The sequence below is a fragment of the Lithobates pipiens genome, unplaced genomic scaffold, assembly GCF_037356315.1.
Source record: "Lithobates pipiens isolate NorthernLeopardFrog02 unplaced genomic scaffold, aLitPip1_a1.2 Scaffold_18, whole genome shotgun sequence".
Classification (NCBI taxonomy): Eukaryota; Metazoa; Chordata; class Amphibia; order Anura; family Ranidae; genus Lithobates; species Lithobates pipiens.
Window position 1 is genome coordinate 424,573,985 of NW_027507758.1, and position 19,159 is coordinate 424,593,143.

The 19,159-nt window shown below is 42.2% G+C and overlaps 1 protein-coding gene across 3 annotated transcripts in view; it reads left to right on the plus strand.

Annotated features, from left to right (window-relative positions):
- The window catches only part of SI (sucrase-isomaltase), a 342,643-nt gene that overhangs the window by 203,652 nt on the left and 119,832 nt on the right, over positions 1-19,159 (plus strand). The window contains exon 49 of one of the 3 annotated variants that reach the window (XM_077488044.1): positions 3,857-4,222. The exons of the other annotated variants lie outside the window; for them this stretch is intronic. Within the exon in view, the coding sequence (XP_077344170.1) occupies positions 3,857-3,898 (42 nt within the window). The 3' untranslated portion in view covers positions 3,899-4,222. Of the gene's footprint in view, positions 1-3,856; positions 4,223-19,159 lie in introns of those variants that run through there. 3 annotated transcript variants of the gene reach the window in all.

Genomic DNA, 19,159 nt, shown 5'->3' on the forward strand with positions numbered 1-19,159 from the left:
CTCTTGGGGTAATTTTGGGCGGCCGGCCACTCCTGGGAAGGTTCACCACTGTTCCATGTCTTCACCATTTGTGGATAATGGCTCTCACTGTGGTTCGCTGGATTCCCAAAGCTTTGGAAATGGCTTTGTAACCCTTTCCAGACTGATAGATCTCAATTACTTTCTTTCTCAATTGTCCCTGAATTTCTTTGGGTCTCGGCATGATGTGTAGCTTTTAAGGATCTTCTGGTGGACCTTACTGTGTCAAGCAGCTCCTATTTAAGTGATGCCTTGATTGTGAACAGGTGTGGCAATAATCAGGCCTGGGTGTGGCTATAGAAATTGAACTCAGGTGTGGACAACCACAGTTATAGTATGTTTTAACAAGGGGGCAATCACTTTTTCACACAGGGCCATGATGGTTTGGATTTTTTTTCACCTTTAATAATAAACACCTTCATTTACAAATTGCATTTTGTGTTTACTTGTGTTGTCCTTGACTATTGTTTAAATTGGTTTGATGTTCCGAAACACTTAAGTGTGACAAACATGCAAAGGAACAGGAAATGAGGAAGGGGGCAAACACTTTTTCACACCACTGTATATACACCAAAGATTTTAAATGGAAATATGGGACTTTTCAGGTGCATGGACACAAATACAAAGAGTATACATAGAGTATAAAAATGTATCACAAAATTTAATTCAATTACAAAAATGTACATTAAGAGCATACTTTACAGTCATATAATGTCATTCATCACGCATGTTATTCAACATAAAATACATGTTATTAGCAACACAATGGTTAACAACATTAGCAGCACTTAATCTGGGTGACACCAAATATCAATTAAATGTGTATCTTATGCTCCGTGATCTTATTAAAGTCCACCATATGAATAAAGACAGTCTCTTTAATGTGAAAGTCCTTGGGTTCCTACTCAAAGGTTCTGTATGTAGGTAAGTAGGTTCACACACCGGCACCACACCACATGAGACTAGCTCCCCTTAGGTTTAACACTCACCAGAGCACCTTAATATACAGCCCTTTAATCACAGTGTCCTCTACAGATCACTAATAGTATGGCTCTCCGCATGCATCGGTCCCTCCAGGGATCACTGTTCTTATCAAATAAAACACCATCCCCTTAAAATCACACTTATAAACGCATTAGAATGATAAGGCATCAATATCAATACATAGCAGTTCCATGTCAGTCCTCCCCACTGTGGTGGCCTGCTGACGTCACTCCTGGTCACTGTATGCTCCTGCCACTTATGCGTTTCGTCATTACAACTTTGTCTGGGGGTGTCTGATGGATCGAAAGTTACTTATCCCTGCAGAGTGGCCATCATCCATTATGGTTGAAAAACGAACCGAAAGGTCAGATAACGAGGGTGAATAGGAACTGTTCCTCTATGAGTTCCCTCCTAGATTGCAAGCTCTAATGAGCAGGGCCCTCTGATTCCCCCTGTCTTGAATTATATTGTATTGTAATGTCTGCCCTAATGTTGTAAAGTGCTGTGTAAACTGTCGGCGCTATATAAATCCTGTATAATAATAATAATAACGGGTGACTTTACTGTACAGTCCCAAGTAATTAAGGAAAGGCTCATTCTAAAAGGTTATGATTCTTGTCAGTTAGATGGAATCATACAGGAGGTGTTAGAAATGCCCAGGATTGCCTGAGGGATAATAAAGTAAGGACTATTAATAAAGATCATATATGGGGTTTATTTCTGATTTCCACTCACAGTACAGAGAGGTTGAAAATATATTCAGGCAACACTGGCCTGTACTGTGCATTGATAGAGCATTAAACCAGGTGCTTCCTGGGCATCCTAAATTTATTTACAGGAAAGTCCCTAGTTTTGGGGATAGAGTTGTTATAATAGTGTTGGATCCACCCAATAGACCCCAATTGTTCTGGGACAAAGCGTTTTTTTTTTTCCTGTAGGAAGTGTAAGGCATGCCGACAGGTTTCCAGGATGTTCAAGGGTCTAAACTTTTTTAGACCTACATCAAATGATAAAAACTTTCAAATAAAAGCGTTTATTTCATGCGATACAACCCATGTGGTCTATGTCCTGGAATGCCCTTGCGGCTTCATGTATATTGGGCGCACAAAAAGACCCTTAAAGAAGCGCATTGCAGAGCATATACACAATATTAAAATATATTTTAAAGACCATAGTGTTTCCTTACATTTTAAACAATGTCATAACAGGGACTCATCAGGTTTGAGATTCTGGGGAATCAACAGAGTCCATCCCTTTTGGAGAAGTATAAATAGAGTTAAAGAACTATCAAAATGTGAAACCAAATGGATTTACTTAACTGATGCTTTATCACCAAGAGGAATGCATATAGAACTGGATATAAGAATAGGGACCCTGGTGCTACCTAAAAAATGTGTAAATAAAAGATACGCCCTTGTCACATAAGGTGATCTGAGATCTACTGTATAGTAGATACAGTAGATCTCAGATCACCTTATGTGACAAGGGCGCACCTTTTATTTACACATATATAGTCTGGGTTTTCTCTTTTTTGTTGTTTATATTGGGATTTTTTTCCTATTACTTACGTGATTATATGAGGGAACTATGTGGTAGGGATAGTGATACATAGTTCCCTCATATAATCAGTAGGCGTATAAGGGAAAAGAAGGGGGGTGGTTGTACCATACCCTGTGCCTGTTACTATACACCTAAGCATAGAGAATTTCTTCAGGTGGTCTGGACTATATAGTCTGGGTTTTCTCTTTTTTGTTGTTTATATTGGTATTTTTCTCCTATTACTTATGTGATATAGGACTAATATAGTAGATAGATCTCAGATCACCTTATGTGACAAGGGCGTACCCTTTATTTATACATTTTTAAGGTAGCGCCAGGGTCCCTATTCTAATTAATATATCAGTTGAAAACTGGGTAATATGCAACTAAAGGTATCAGATTCATGCAGTCTGGATATGTCCCCACTGATCTGCTTCGGGAGCCTTTCTTGGCAGTGATCACTGGAGTGAGCTTGAGTGAAGAAAGGGTAGTGAGGGGTTAAACATTGTGGCAGGTAAATAATAAATTCTGGGGCATTGTGCCGTATGGCCACACCCTCAGACAAAGTTGTAATGATAAAATGCATCAAAACGGGACCATATGGTGACCGGGAGTGACATCAGCATGCCATAACGAGTGTAATTCGCAGCCACAGAGCGAGGAGCGGTATAGTAAGAAATTGTGTAATACACACTACGGGGAGGACTGACATGGAACTACTATTGATATATTGATATTGATACCTTATCATTTTGTAAGTGTGATTTTAAGGTAGATGATATTTTAAAAAACTTTGCATGTGAACTGGATTATGTTATGTCGAGCTGTTTTATTTTATAAGATCAGCGATTCTTAAAGGGACCAGTAAATGTGGGGAGCCATCCTATTAGTGATCTGTAGAGGACACTGTGATTAAAGGGCTGTATACTAAGGAGCCCTGGTGAGTGTCAAACCTCAGGGGAACAGGCCTCACGTGGTGTTGTGCTGGTGTGATATACAGAACCTTTGAAAAGGTGCCCACGGATTTTTTAATATAGAGACTATCTTTATTCACATGGTGGACTGTAATAAGATCACAGAGGATAAGATACACATCTAATATATATTTGGTGTCACCCAGATTGAGCGCTGCTAATGTTGCTAACCATTGTGTTGCTAATAACATGTATTTTATACTTTTTTATTTAATGTTTATAGTGGCTGCTTAAGTCATTGTCTGTTATAGGGAATACTTGATGGGTTTCAATGCAACTGTGCACTGTGCCGAAAGGATCCTCCCATTGGGGAAATCTTTTAACATGTTTCTCCTATTTAGGCTTCTTCAGGAAAATGCATGGTGATACCTCTGGCAAAATAAACAGAAATAAATCAAAACAATATCACATAAACATTATTATATCCACATAATTTGTTTACTATACATGTGTGACAATAAAGGCTACGTCCACCTATCGAATAATAGTCTCCCAAAAGAGGACCCCTAACTCCAAATGATGAAGAGGCAAGGAGTTATTGTAAAATATGAAATGTGTCTGTCCAGGAGTGCCAACGTGCATCCACCAAGTGGGGCCAAGAGCCCAACAGTCACATCTCCCGCAGAGAACAGTATAGAACCGGAATAATTATTATATGGATAGATTAAAAAAAATAAAAATAAAAAAAATACACCGTTCATAATGCATTTCCCAAAAGAGTCCTAGTATTTTCTATATTTTGTAAAATACTGCAAGCTTAAGTTCCTGTGTTTATCAAATTAAGCAATAATGAGCACTCACTTCTTATATCTGCGTTGGAAAGCATACAGGGAGCTTGTATGTCCACAAGATGGCAGCCAAGGGGTCTAATAAAGGTGCACGCACATCAAAGCCATATAAGTTGAACAAACTTGCCTGCGATAAAGTCACTTATTGAATCTATCTATGATTTTCTTCCACATTAAACATTGCACATGAAAGTGGACAGAGCAAAAACAAAAGTAAAATTAACATTAACAAATAAATCTGCAAGCGATAAGCAGTACCTGATAACACTCCACTAGTTGGGCAAACTAATTTTCCAGTAGCTGGTCGGACAATTCAATACTGGTGCAAAGGCAAACTCCAGTCTGTGTACAAAGCAACAGCACAGCATCACCAAATATTCTCAAATACGCGGCCAGACTGGCCACATCTAGACAATCACATCAACTCAAGCAACTGACCTTAAACATATATGTGTGGATCAAAGGCTTCCTGGGCTTCAGCAGTCAGACTGCCGACCTGCAGGTCTATATATACTTCTTTCCACCCCGTGCACATTATACCCCCTTCCTAACTCAGCCAATTTTAAGCTTCAGTGCTCTCACATTTTAATTACAATTACTCAGTCATGCAACACTGTACCCATATGGCATTTTTGTCCTTTTTTTTCACACAAAGAGTTTTCTTTTGGTGGTATTTATTCATCACAGTTGTTTTTGTTTGCGTTATCAATGAAAAAAGTCTGAACATTTTGTTCTGTATTTTTTTGCATTTTTCTTTGTTTCCGTTATAAAATTTAGCAAATTAGTAATTTTTCTTCATACATTTTGACCAAAAGTTATACTGCTGCACATCTTTGGTAAAAATAACCCAAATAAGTGTATATTATTTGGTATTTGTGAAGGTTATAGACTCTACAAGCTACGGTGCGAATCATTGAAAATTGATCACACCTGATGTACTGACTAGGAATGGGCGAACTTTGGTTGTTTGGGCATTCGGTGAACACTGAACAATATGCGTTGTTCGTGGCAAATTCAAAAGCCGCAGAACACCGTTAAAGTCTATGGGACACTAACATGAAAAACCAAAAGTGTTCATTTTAAAGGCTTATATGCACGTCATTGTCATAAAAAGTGTTTTTGGGACCCGGGTCCTGCCCCCGGAGACATGTATCAATGCAAAAAAAAAGTTTTAAAAATGGAAGTTTTTTGGGAGCAGTGATTTTAATAATGCTTAAAGTGAAACAATAAAAACCTGGGGGTGTCTTTAGTATGCCTGTAAAATGGCACAGTTTTCCAGTGTTTAGAACAGTACCGCAGCAAAATTACATTTCTAAAGAAAAAAAGTAATTTAAAACTGATTGCAGCTGTAATGAATTGTCGAGTCTCGGCAATATAGATAAAACTGGCATGAGTCCCCCCCCCCCAGTCCTTTACCAGGTCCTTTGGGTCTGGTATGAATATTAAGTGAAACCCCGAACCAAAAATTAAAAAATAAATTGCGCTGGGGGTCCCCCCAAAATCCATACCAGGCCCTTCAGGTCTGGTATGGAAATTAAGAGTATCTCTTCTTCTCTATGGGTGGGTGGGGCCACTCTCCATGTGCCATCAGGGGTGGCGGGGTCACCCGTTTATGTCACCAAGTGGCCCCGCCCTCAGCTATATATATATGCCATCAAGAAGAAGCTTCACTCGGCAGGAGCCTCCCATGGAGGCTGAGGTGTTGCAGCTTTTTTTTTTGGATTGTCGGGCGGAGTGGTTGAAGATGAATGGGCATTGCTGGACATTTTTTATTTTTTATCTTTTAATAAAGGATTTGTCCCTAAGTGTCTCCTGTCTTTTTTACTATTTTTGACACTTTTTTTGTGAAACGGTAGGGGTACAATGTACTCGTTACCAATTCACATAGGGGAGGCTGTGATCTGGGGGTCACCTTGTTAAAGGAGGCTTAGATATTTATGATAAGCCCCCCACCCACATACCCCCAAAACCATCGGGCAAGGGTTGTGGGGCTGAGGCCCTTGTCCCCATCAACATGGGGACAAGGTGCTTTGGGGGGCTACTCCAAAGCACCCTCCCTATGTTGAGGGCATGTGGCCTGGTATGATTCAGAATCAGGGAGCTCTCTCGCCCCCCCTATTTTCCTGTGGCCTGCAAGGTTGCGTGCTCAAATAAGGTTCTGGTATGGATTTTTGGGGGACCCCTACACCATTTCTTTTTTAAATTTGATGCAGGGTTCCCCTTAATTTCCATACCAGACCTGAAGGGCCTGGTATGGATTTTGGGGGGACCTCCACCCAATTTTTTTTTACATTTTTGGTTTGGGGTTCCTCTTAATAATTATACCGGACCCAATGGGCCTGGTAATGGACTGGGGGGAACCCATGCTGTTTTTTTTCAATGAGTTGTATCATTATTGCAAAGACCCGGCAATTCATTACAGCTTTATCAATCAGTTTTAAATTACTTTTTTCCTTTAGAAATGTAATTTTGCTGTGGTACTGTTCTAAACGCGGGAAAACTGTGCCACTTAACAGGCATACTATAAACACCCTCCCCCCCCCCGGCACAATATTTAAAGGAATATTTCATTTTTATTTTTTCACTTTAAATATTATTAAAATCACTGCTCCCGAAAAAATGTCCCCCTGGGGCAGGACCCGGGTCCCAAAACATTTTTTATGACAATAACTTGCATATAAGCCTTTAAAATTAGCACTTTTGATTTTTCATGTTCGTGTCCCATAGACTTTAATGGTGTTTGTTTGTTCGTCTGAATTTTTTGCCTGTTTGCATGTTCTTGTGCGAACCGAACCAGGGGGTGTTTGGCTCATCCTTAGTACTGATGGCCTATCTAATTTTCTTGAGACACTAACAAGCCAGGAAAGTACAAATACCCCCAAAATGAATACTTTTTGGAAAGTAGAAATTCCAATGTATTTAAGTAAGAGGCATGGTGAGTTTTTTGAAGTTATAATTTTTCCCCACAATTCTTTGCAAAATTAAGATATTTTATTTCTCAAAAATGTCATATTAACAGGTTATTTCTGTCACATGGCACAGGCATACTTGCAACTACACCCCAAAATACATTCTGCTACTCTTACTGAGTATGGCGATACCACATGTGTAAGACTTTTACACTGTCTGGCTACATACAGAGGCCTAACATGCAAGTAGCTCCTCCAGGTTCTAGGAGCATAAATTACGCATATAATTTCCTGACAACCTATCACACTTTTGAAGGCCCTGGAGCACCAAGACAATGAAAACGCCAAAAAATTACCCCATTTTAAAATAAACATCCCAACATATATTCTATGAGGCATAATTTATTTCGTTAGACGGGACTACATTCAGGCTAGTAGCCCATAGCTTTGGTCTAGGAATTTGATCTGAGCATGTGTGGCACTTTTTCCTTCGGAGTAGGCTACACTTGATCGGAGTATGTCCGATAGGAGCATTTTGTCTGAAAACTTTACCGGCAAGTTGGAAAACTTGGTCAGTCGGATATTCCGACGGAAACAGTCCGATAAAGACCACACACAGTCGGAATATCCGACAAAACGCTCTGATAGGAAACATTCCATCGGAATCTCCGACTGTGTGTATAAGGGCTAAGACTTTTACACAGTCTGGCCACATACAGAGGCCCAACATGCAAGTCGCACCTCCAGGTGTTCTAGGAACATAAATTACACATATAATTTCCTGACATCACACTTTTGAAGGCCCTGGAGCACCAAGACAATGGAAACGTCCACAAAATTTTGGAAAGCACACCATTTTGTAAAGCAAACACTCAAACGTATATTCTATAAGGCATAGTGAGTCTTTTGAACATGTTATTTTTGTCCACAAGTTTTTGGAAAATGTAGAAAGAAAATAAAAACCAATTTTTTTTTTACACAAAGTTACATAGTTACATAGTAGGTAAGGCTGAAAAAAGACAATAGTCCATCCAGTTCAACCTGTGTAGGTGTACATGTGTCAGTGTCTATAATAATTTCCCATATCCCTGTATGTTGTGTTTTTTAAGATGTACACCCAAGAGTCCTTTAAAAATATCCATACTCCCTGCAGCCACCACCAATTGCAGGAGAGAGTTCCACATCCTTATTGCCCTGACAGTGAAGAACCCCCTGCGCAGTTTAAGGTTGAACCGTTTCTCCTCCAGTTTCAATGTGTGGCCTCCTGTCCTCATACACTCCCTGGGACTGAATAATTTTTCTTCGTATGCTTTGCATGCTATTACTAAATCTGTCATCTATTAGGACACCTAAGTTGTCCATTTATAAGATATGTCTACTGTCCTGTACACGCGATCGGACTTTCCTACTGAAAATGTGCGATCGGATTGTGTTGTTGGAAACTCTGATCGTGTGTGGGCTCCTTTTTCCGTCAGAATTTCCGACACACAAAGTTTGAGAGCTGGATCCAACGCACAAAGTGCCACGCATGCTCAGAATAAATTACAAGACAAAAGTTATTGGCTACTGGCCCATTTATAGTCCCAACATACTTCTTTTAAGTCACCTCATTCTCAACTATCGGATTTTCTGACAACTTTGTGTGATGGTGTGTATGCAAGACAAGTTTGGGCCAAAATCTGTTGGAAAAAATCAGACGGATTTTGTCGTCGGAATGTCTGACCGTGTGTACAGGACATAAGACACAACATGTACATTGCACAAATTACACCCCAAAATACATTCTGCTACTCCTCTTGAGTATGGTGATACCACATGTGTGAGACTTTTACACAGCCTGGCCATATACAGAGGCCCAACATGCAAGTAGCACTTCCAGATGTTCTAGGAGCAAAAATTACACATATCATTTCCTGACAACCTATCACACTTTTGAAGGCCCTGGAGCACCAGGACAATGGAAATGCCCACAAAATGAACCTATTTTGGAAAGAAAACACCCCAACGTATATTCTTTTAAGCATAATGAGTCTTTTGAACATGTCATTGTTTTCCAATGTTTTTTGGAAAATGTGGAAAGAAAATAAAAATGCATTTTGTTTTTCAAAAAGTTGATAATTTATAAGATATTTATAGGACAAAACATGTGCATTCCACAAATTACATCCCAAAATACATTTTGCTACCTCCTGAGTATGGTGATACCACATGTGTGAGACTTTTACACAGCCTGGCCATATACAGAGGCCCAGTATCCAAGGAGCACTGTCAGGTCTTCTAGGGAAATAAATTGCACATCTAATTTCCTGACAACCTATCACGTTTTTGAAGGCGCGTCATATTTCTAACATATAGCATGCACATACCAAGAATTACACCCCAAAATGTATTCTGCTGAGCAAAGGGTAAGCAAAAGATTAACTGTGGTTTTGGTAGTGCAGTTGTCCACAGGAGAGCATTTGTCCAGGCAGCAGGCAGGGACGTGGTCAGTGGCAGTGAACGGAATTGTCAAGTCAGCAGGCAGGAATATTGTCCATAGTCAGTACAGGCAGCAGTCATGGATACTGTTCATACACAGTCCAGGGTCAGTACAGGTAGAGATATTGCCAGTAGTGTCAAAATATTGGTCCTGGTAGTAGGCAGGAGCATGGTCCATAGTAGAGGGAGCAGGCAGAAGTCAGGAAAGAATGGGGACAGGGATAAAGGTTTCACCCACTCAAATCTATTTGAAGCCTCTGGTTTTTAGACCCTAATCTGGGAATGAGAAAAATAGTTTTCTTCATCCAGAAAAACAATTCTAATGCCCCTCACATATGTGAGACCCCCGTGTCTCAGTAACTGGGTAAAAGATCAGTCCAAGAGGCAGGCAAAAAATGTGATCAATAAACAGTCCAGGGTCAGTTCCAGAGCAGGCAGAGGTATGCACATTTTATCGTTAGGCAAAAGTGTGGTCGTATAACAGGTCAGGGTAAGTTCCGGAGCAGGTAGAGGTATGTACAGTTTAGAGTTAGTCCAAAGCATGGTCAAATCACAGGCCAGGGTCAGTTCTGGAGAAGGCAGAGGTATGTAGAATTTAATTCAGTGGCATAATGAGTGTGGAGGTAAATGACGGGAATTGAGAATTACGTTTACCATACTTCACTAATAATGTAGAGAAGTATGGTGACAACAGAAACAGTCACCTTTACAGAGGCCTGGTTGGAAAGGACACTGGGGACAATAATATGTTGTGTCTCTTCTAACTCCTCCTCTGAAGCACACCCGGAATTAATTCTGAGGGGAGGGAGTTTCTGAGGAAATAGGCGTTTGTGGAGTCTTCTCTCTGTATCTGAACAAATGCTTTCTGGTGGGCCTTCAGAGTACAAAAGGGCGGTGATAATTTCTTCTTGATAATGAAGATAGGATACAGAGGTCTCGGTGGATTTACCTTAAATCACTTAGGTATTATAAATGGCCAAACTGAATGAAATAAAGAGACTTTTTTTTTTATACCAATAGTGTTTTCTTCTTGTGGGAAGGTAGGGTTGGATCATTTGTTCATTGAATTCGACTCTCCCCATGAACAAATTATAATCGTGGACACATGCTGATTTCTGAATTGGGCCATTCCTTCTGGGGATTTCCATGTCGTTGTCATTATATATTGATAAGAGTATGTAGAAGTTTTGTTTGTCCCTCCATTTGATAGCCAATATCTCCTCATTCCACAAAATCACTGACTCCCCTCATCGTAGCCATTCATTAACAAGCCTTTGCAGGAAGCCTCTCAATGTACCACACGCTGGAGTCTTTCCATGGAAGATTGCGGAAGAGGGATAAACTTGGGCAGTAACTATCAACATATATATATATATATTGTCCTTTAGTTTGATAGAACAATAATGTTGTTTTTTTTGTGAGAGTAGGTACATTTCCAGGCTTGGCTGGCAGCCAAGCCTTGGTGTGTTTTGATGACTCACAGGTGGTGTCACTAGAACCCCCCACTACTTTTCAGACTCCTCTGGTCATTCTTTAAAGAGAGGTGGAGATGGGAGATGGAGCCATCTGGGGTATTCTAGGGAGTCCTGCCCAATCCCCAAGTTGGATTGGCAGGGGGCAGGCCTCCTTAAATACCCAGCGTCAGCCCAGTTAGGAAGGCGTTGATCGGGTGGAAGAATGTGATTGAGTGTTAGGCTGTCTGGGCCTTTGAGGGAGCTCCCCAGTCTGGGGGGGGTGACCTTGGGCCTTGGTTCAGGTGCGATGGAACCCTCTTAAAACCCGCAGAGGTGCCCTGGACAGGAGACACAGGAGGAGCAAGAGAGGACAGGGGGAGAACACTGCCGGGGAAAGTCTTCAGGAGATCCACAGAGATAGCCAGGAGGGCTGTTAAGTGTACACACTGTTGGGAGGACTGAGAGGTACGCCTGAGAGGACTGAGATGCAACAGTCTGGGATGGGTGAAGAGCAAGTGTGGAGGATGCATGGGCAGTGGAAAGAGGCAGCTGTAGCCAGGATGGCTGGCAGTGCCTGAAAAGGGGGTGCTGGGAGCAGTAGCCACAGGAACAGCTAGCACTGGAACCTTCTATTTTGTTTGCTACACCATAGGGGCCTGTGGTCCCTGCCTGTAAAGGGCCTTTGCTTTGGGCCTGGCTGAACCAGTGTCAGGCATACAGTGCTGGCTAGTCTGGAGAGTTTAATAAAGGAAGTGATACTCTGCAAGGAAGTGATGTGCAGGAAGAGAAGAGGACATTGTATATACAGATGTGAAGTCCCAGTCTTTGATGTTTAACTACCTGGGCATCTCAAAAAGCCCCATCCCTATTTGAGTTTAATTGCCCTAAATAAAACATAAAGACAAGTGCAAGGACTGCTTTCATGTCTCTGGATCAGTTAGAAGTGTGTGCCTGGCTGAGGCAGGGTGACAGACAGACCACGATACTTGGCAGCTCATCTGGGGGGGGGGGGAGGTGCTCCATATGGATGGTAACCCTTTTCAAGGAGTGGATACACAAGCTCCCAAACAATGTTTCTGCTGGCTCCAATGTATTCTGGGCATTCAAGAGGATGCAGCTGGGTGTCCTTCCCTTCGTACACCTGGAAGGCATAGATGCACCCCGTGGCTCTGTCACATAATTTGTAGCGTTTAACCCCTGTAAGCTGGGGAACAGGTAGCAGGTACAAAGCTCCCTGTTATAAGCATTCTCTCAGGCACGGATACTAAATGTAAGAAGGTAGTGACAAAACAGTGCAGTGTTTATTTGTGCATCATATATTACACATCTATATACAGGTGCTGTACTGTACCTCAGAAAACAAACAGGAACAATAATAGCAAATCAAAAACCTAGCCATGTCTCGCCATTAACTATTCAAAATATACAGTCCCTCACTACCAGGCTGAGCAAGCCTAGACCTTGCCAGCTTCCACATATACAGCTTGTTAGCATTTACCAACCTCTTGCTCTCACTCACAGGAGTAAAATGATTTCCAAGGCCAAGAGCACTGGCTGTCTGTCTCAGGTGAGTATAAATTGGCCTGGGGGAGAGGGACAAGACCTGAATTTGATCGTGCATCAGAGATCCCTGAACGTGTATGAAAGGAACCTGGGAGATGTGTAAACCCTGAACAGAATTTTCTCGCCTGTCTCTGGGACACCCTGCTACACCCCATATCGGGCCCTTTTGCTGGGGATAAACTGCTTGAAGCCCAGCCAGCCTGTGAAATGGACAAGTGACTCATCCATGGAGATATTTTGGTTGGGGGTAAATAATTGGGCAAATCTTTGAGATAATTTTTTTTAGAAGTGGCCCAATTTTATATATTTGTCATATGCTGGGTAATTTCGGGGAGGACACTGTTGTCATTGTAATGGAGGAACCACATAATCATTAGGTATCTTGATCTTGGCATAATGGATGAGTAGTGGATGGGGCTGTTGGACCAGTAGGAGTAGAATTGCTTTTTTTTTTGAGTGCCATATTGAAAGTGAGGCCCAAAAATATTCTAAATCTCTCCACTGTTAGTTCTCTAAACTCATAGGAATGGGGGTAACTTGAAGCTGGGTTTGCTCAATATAAATTGTTGGGCATAGAGGTTTCAATGGACCTTGCACTAGGTCTTGGGTAAAAATTAAATAAAAAAATGCAATAGGTGCACAATTCTTTGTGTTCACCTGGACACCTGGCTGGGTGGTAAAAGGAGGGATGTTTGCTGCTCCTTAGTTAGGAAGAAGCCATAGTGGGTTTTGAAGGGGATAGGGAAGGCTGACATGGGTCCTGACCCATTGGGGCTGAGATGACACCCCACTAGTGCTTGGCATTTCTTGCAGTGGTACTGCATTTCTCCTGGATGTCATTGTGCTACTAGTGGATGCTGCTGCACTAATCATTGATGGTACTGAGCTGCTGGTTGATGCCACTGCTCCTTACCAGAATGCATTCATTTCATGGGCACACTTTCCTCTTCCTCCAATTCTGTAGCAGACTCATTGCTTACAATTAGAATCTGACTCAGACACAGAGAGATCCCCATTGCTCTTGTCGATAAAGCTAAGAAGTGGGTATGCCTCCTCACTGGAAAAAAAAAAAATTGCCATACTGGTGACTGTGGGCTTTGGTGACAAACGTTTGCAATAGGGACACTGGGGCAGATGTGGCTGCCCTGATGGGTGCTGATGAGGCTGGTATAATGAGGCTGCACTGCTGGGTGCTGAAGAGGCTGCACTGCTGGATTCTGATGAGAGTGCACTGATGGGTGCTGATGTACTTCACTGAGACTGCACTAATTAGCTGGCACTGATGTGCACTGATGGGGTGGCACTGACAGGTGCTGATGAGGATCCAATGATAGAGTGGCACTGATGAACACTCACTGATGGGCACTGATGAGCACTAATAGGGCACTGTAGTGGCACTGATGAGCGCTGTAGTGGCACTGATGAGCACTCTAGTCACACTGTAGTGGCACTGATAAGCACTGTAGTGGCACTGATTGTCACTGTAGTGGCACTGATTGCACTGTAGGGCACATATGAGCACTGTAGTGGCACGAATGTGGCACTGCAGTGGCACAGGTGGCACTGATGACACTATATGGCACAGATGAGCACTGTAGTGGCACTGATGTGCACTATAGTGGCACTGGCGTACACTGGTGGCACTGATGTGGCACTGTAGAGTACTGTAGTGGCACTGATGGGCACTGTAGTGGCACTGATAGCACTGCAGTGGTACAGATGAGCACCGATGGCACTGTAGTGGTACTGATGGGCACTGTAGTGGCACTGGCATACACTGGTGGCACTGAGGTGGCACTGTAGAGTACTGTAGTGGCACTGATGGGCACTGTAGTGGCACTGATGGCACAGTAGAGCACTGTAGTGGTGCAGGTGAGTACTGATGGCACTGATGGGCACTGTAGAGCACAGATGAGCACTGTAGTGTCACAGGTGGCACTGTAGAGCACAGATGAGCAATGTAGTGGCACTGATGAGCACTTATGTGACCCTATAGTGTCACTAATGGCACTGTATGGCACATGAGCACTGTAGTGGCACTGATGTGCATTGTAGTGGCACTGATGGGCACTGTAGAGTGCTGTAGTAGCACTTGTGGCACATATGACACTGTAGTGGCACTGTAGTGGCACTGGTGGGCACTGTAGTGGCACAAATGGCACTAGTGGCACTGATGTGGCACTGTAGAGCACTGCAATGACACTGATGGCACATGTCAGAACTGTAGTGCCACTGATGGGAACTGTAATGGCACTGATGTGGCACCAGTGGCACTGTAGGGAGCAAATGAGCACTGATGTGGCACTGTAGTGGCACTGTACAGCACTGTAGTGGGCAGGTTAGCACTCTTGGCACTGTAGTGGCACTGATGGGCACAGGTGGCACTGTAGGGCACAGATGAGTAATGTAGTGGCACTGATGTGACCCTGTAGTGTCACTGATGGCACTGTATGGCACAGATGAGCACTGCAGTGGCACTGATGTGCATTGTAGTGTCACTGATATGGCACTGATGGTACAGGTGAACACTGTAGTGGCACTGGTGGGGCACTATAGAGCACTGTAGTGGCACTAATGTGGCACTGGTGGACACTGTAGTTGCACAGGTTGCACTGATGTGGCACTGTAGAGCACTGAAGTGACACTGATGGCACTATATGGCACAGATGAGCACTGTAGTGGCACTGATGGGCACTGTAATGGCACTGGTGTGGCATTGTTGTGGAATCAATGGCACTGTAGTGAACAGATGGGCACTATAGTGGCACTGGTGTGGCACTGTAGGGCACTGTAAAGCACACAAAAAGCAATGTAACTCACGCTGCTGCTGCACTCAATCTCTATCCTCTCCACTCACGCTGTATTGGTGTGAGGAGAGAGCTGAACTGGGGCATTACCCCAGTTTGTTTACATAGTGATCCCTCCATCATTGGACTGAGCAATCATGTGGTAAATGGCCGCTGTCTTTGGCCTTTTACCCTGATCCGTGATGTGCTCCCGAGGACCTGGCGGTCAAGGACACTCCAGGTTGCACATTGGCTGAGAGGGGATGGGAGGACAAACTGATAATCTCATATTGTTTACGACCCTCCTCCACTAGGTGGGGGTTGGGCTGTTCCACTTTTGGGTCTGGGTATGTGTTTGGGTAGTGTCTGTGTTGCAGCCGGTGTCTTTTTTGACTTGGTGAAATTAGGTGTGGTACGAAGGTTAGGCTGTGAACCAGAGGCAGTGATTTTGAGTTCACTGTGAACTGGACATTGCTGATTGAAATTGTGCAGTGGTGGATGCCAAAGATGTGGGTAACGAAAGAGAAACGTTACTTAGTGAGGTGCTTGAAGTCATTGTGTCTGGTATTGTGCAATTATTCGAGCGATTGGAACATGCATATTTATCTCTAGGGATGTGCATCTACAGTAGGGTGCCCAGGGATAGTACTCTCTCCCTCATTTTTTCTTTTCTTGGATGCATTTGTCATCTGTGTCCTTTGCACCAATAGGTCCCCATCTGGACAGTTCCACAGAGACAAAACATCAGATTCAGTTATTTCATAGTTAATTTCAGGTAACTCTAGATTATAATGTCCTACAGTGGTGGAAACCCTCCCTGGACCACTTATATGCCAATTCCCCATCATAAGCCTTTTATGTCTCTAATACATTTGCTCTCTTTATTTATTGAGATTCCTGGCATATTTTGGTAAGATGTTCCTTCATTCTTCTGTGTAACCTGGAGAGGAGTTCAGGGATGCATGTTCATCCTGCCAAGTCGATAGCTCCTTGCCAAGGTCTGTGATATCAGCATCATATTGGTTTTGCAAAATCTGCCACATGGTAAAAGAACCTCAGGTTCTACTTTTCTTATAATCGGGCAAATTTGTGTCCTTAGTCCCCTTTATTTTCAATGTCCTTGTCAAAGTACTGTTGGTGCCAAAACAACCACATCTTTTTTTCAACCTATCTTTGAAGTCTAGAAAAGAACCTATCAACATCCGTCTCAGAAAAGGTGGTGTTGGAGCGGAGCGGGCCTGTTGAACCTCCATTACAAACCTCTCCCATTCCTTGCCACTAGAGATGAGCTGAACACCCGCCGGTTTGGTTCGCACCAGAACTTGCAAACAGGCAAATAATTTGTGCATACACATGAACACCTTTAAAGTCCATGGAACACAAACATGAAAAATCAAAAGTGCTAATTTTAAAGGCTTATATGCATGTTATTGCCATAAGAAGTGTTTGGGGACCTGGGTCCTGCCCCAGGTGACATGTTTCAATGCAAAAAAAGATTTTTTTTTTAATACAAATGTTTTTATTAAAGTTTTGACAGTATAACAAGATAATGATGTTTACATATATTGTCAGGTTACATACAGGCAAAATATGTGTACATAGCTCAGATCATATTATCAGTCTATGCCTATAGGGTAATGCAGCTTGCTTCTATGTGTACCCATCTTTACTATCCTATATCTTATTAGACATATCCTCTCATTACCGCCCAAAATGGGATCTATATAAGAACCATGACAGCAATATAGTTTGCATATAATAATAATAATAATAATACATTTTATTTATAGCGCTTTCCATCAAAAGACCTCAAAGTGCTACATAATACAATAAAAACAAATAAACTGCTTAACTTACAAAACATTTGCTAAAAAGAAAAGTCTTCAACCCCTTTTTAAATTTTTCAGTAGACTGAGAAACCTTCAAACTATAATGCCCCGTACACACGACCAGACTTTTCAACATCAAAAGTCTGACGGAATGATTCCGGCAGACTATTCGAACGTGTGTGGGCTGCAGCGGACTTTTGATTTGCAAAAGTCTGACAGACTTTAGAAATGGAACATGTTTCAAATTTTTACGACAGAACTCTGCCGGACCCAGTTCCTACTGAGAAATCCGCTCGTGTGTGTGCTAGTCTGACGGACTAAAACCGACGCTAGGGCAGCTATTGGCTACTGGCTATGAACTTCCGTATTCTAGTCCAGTCGTACGTCATCACGTTCGAATCCGTCGGACTTTGGTGGGATTGTGTGTGGCCAAGTCCGTTCATTCAGAAAGTCCGTCAGAACTCTGTCAGAACTGGTTTTCAACCTAGTTTTTGGAATCTCTAAACAATTCAAATTGGTTGAGCGAAGGGAACGAGGTAAATTTTGTAATCTAAGAAGTTCCTTAAGATAAGCTGGAGCTTGTCCATATATGCATTGGTGGACAAGAAGAGAGACCTTATACTCAATCCTTGTAGAGACCGGGAGCCAATGAAGAGATTTTAAAATTGAAGTGATATGCTCATGCTTCCGCACTCTCATTAGGATCCTTGCTGCAGAGTTTTGAACATATTTTAACTTCTGCATGCTTTCTCGGAATCCCAATGAGAAGTGTGTTGCAATAATCCAGCCTAGAGGAGACAAAGGCATGAAACAACATTTCAGCATCCGAAAAAGAAAGGATAGAATGAAGATTAGAGATATTACGAAAGTGGTAGAAAGAAGTCTTGCATACTTGATTTATATGAGCTTCAAAAGTGAGTTGGGAATCCATTTTTACACCAAGATTAGTGACAACAGACGAAACTGGAATTTTAGAGCCTGAAAAGACAATACTTGTTATCAGCGATGATTTAATCTGGTGAGACGTTCCAATCATAATAAACTCAGTTTTGGAGCTATTTAGTTGCAAGAAATGTTGTTCCATCCACTCCTTTATCTCCTCCAGACAGGCGGTAAGGACTGAAAGGGGCGACTGCACTGAAGGAGTTTTAGCTACAGCTTTTACATAAAGCTGTGTATCGTCAGCATAACAATGGAAAGAAATATTATAACGATTTATAATATGACCCAAGGGAGTAAGATATAGAATAAATAAAATCGGGCAAAGCAATGACCCTAGGGGAACTCCGCAGGTAACCACATGCGGTTTAGATTTAAAATGACCCAATGTAGTTTGTACAATCCTATCTGTAAGATATGACTCGAACCAACTGAAGGCTAAATTTTTTAGTCCAACATTAGAACGAAGACTATCTAAAAGAATGCCATGATCGACAGTGTCGAACGCAGCTGACAAATCCAACATAATAAGTAAAGATAGAGAGCCGGCATCAGATGACATAAGCAGATCATTTGTAACTCGAACAAGAGCGGCCTCCATACTATGAGCAAAACGAAAGCCTGATTGAAATTTTTCAAAAAGGCTGTTATGCTTGAGATGATCCTGAAGATGACTTGCAACTGCTTTCTCAAGTACCTTAGATAAAAAGGGAAGATTAGAAATAGGCCTATAAATAACGGAAGGAACATGGCCAGTTCGAAAAGAGTAATTAACAGCAGTAATCAATGGACTTAAAACTGATACGTTTTTACCAGTGGAGTTGGAAAAGGATCCAAGGAACAGGTAGAGGGCTTCATTCGCTTAACAATACCCTGTACCTCTTCCAATGACACCTCT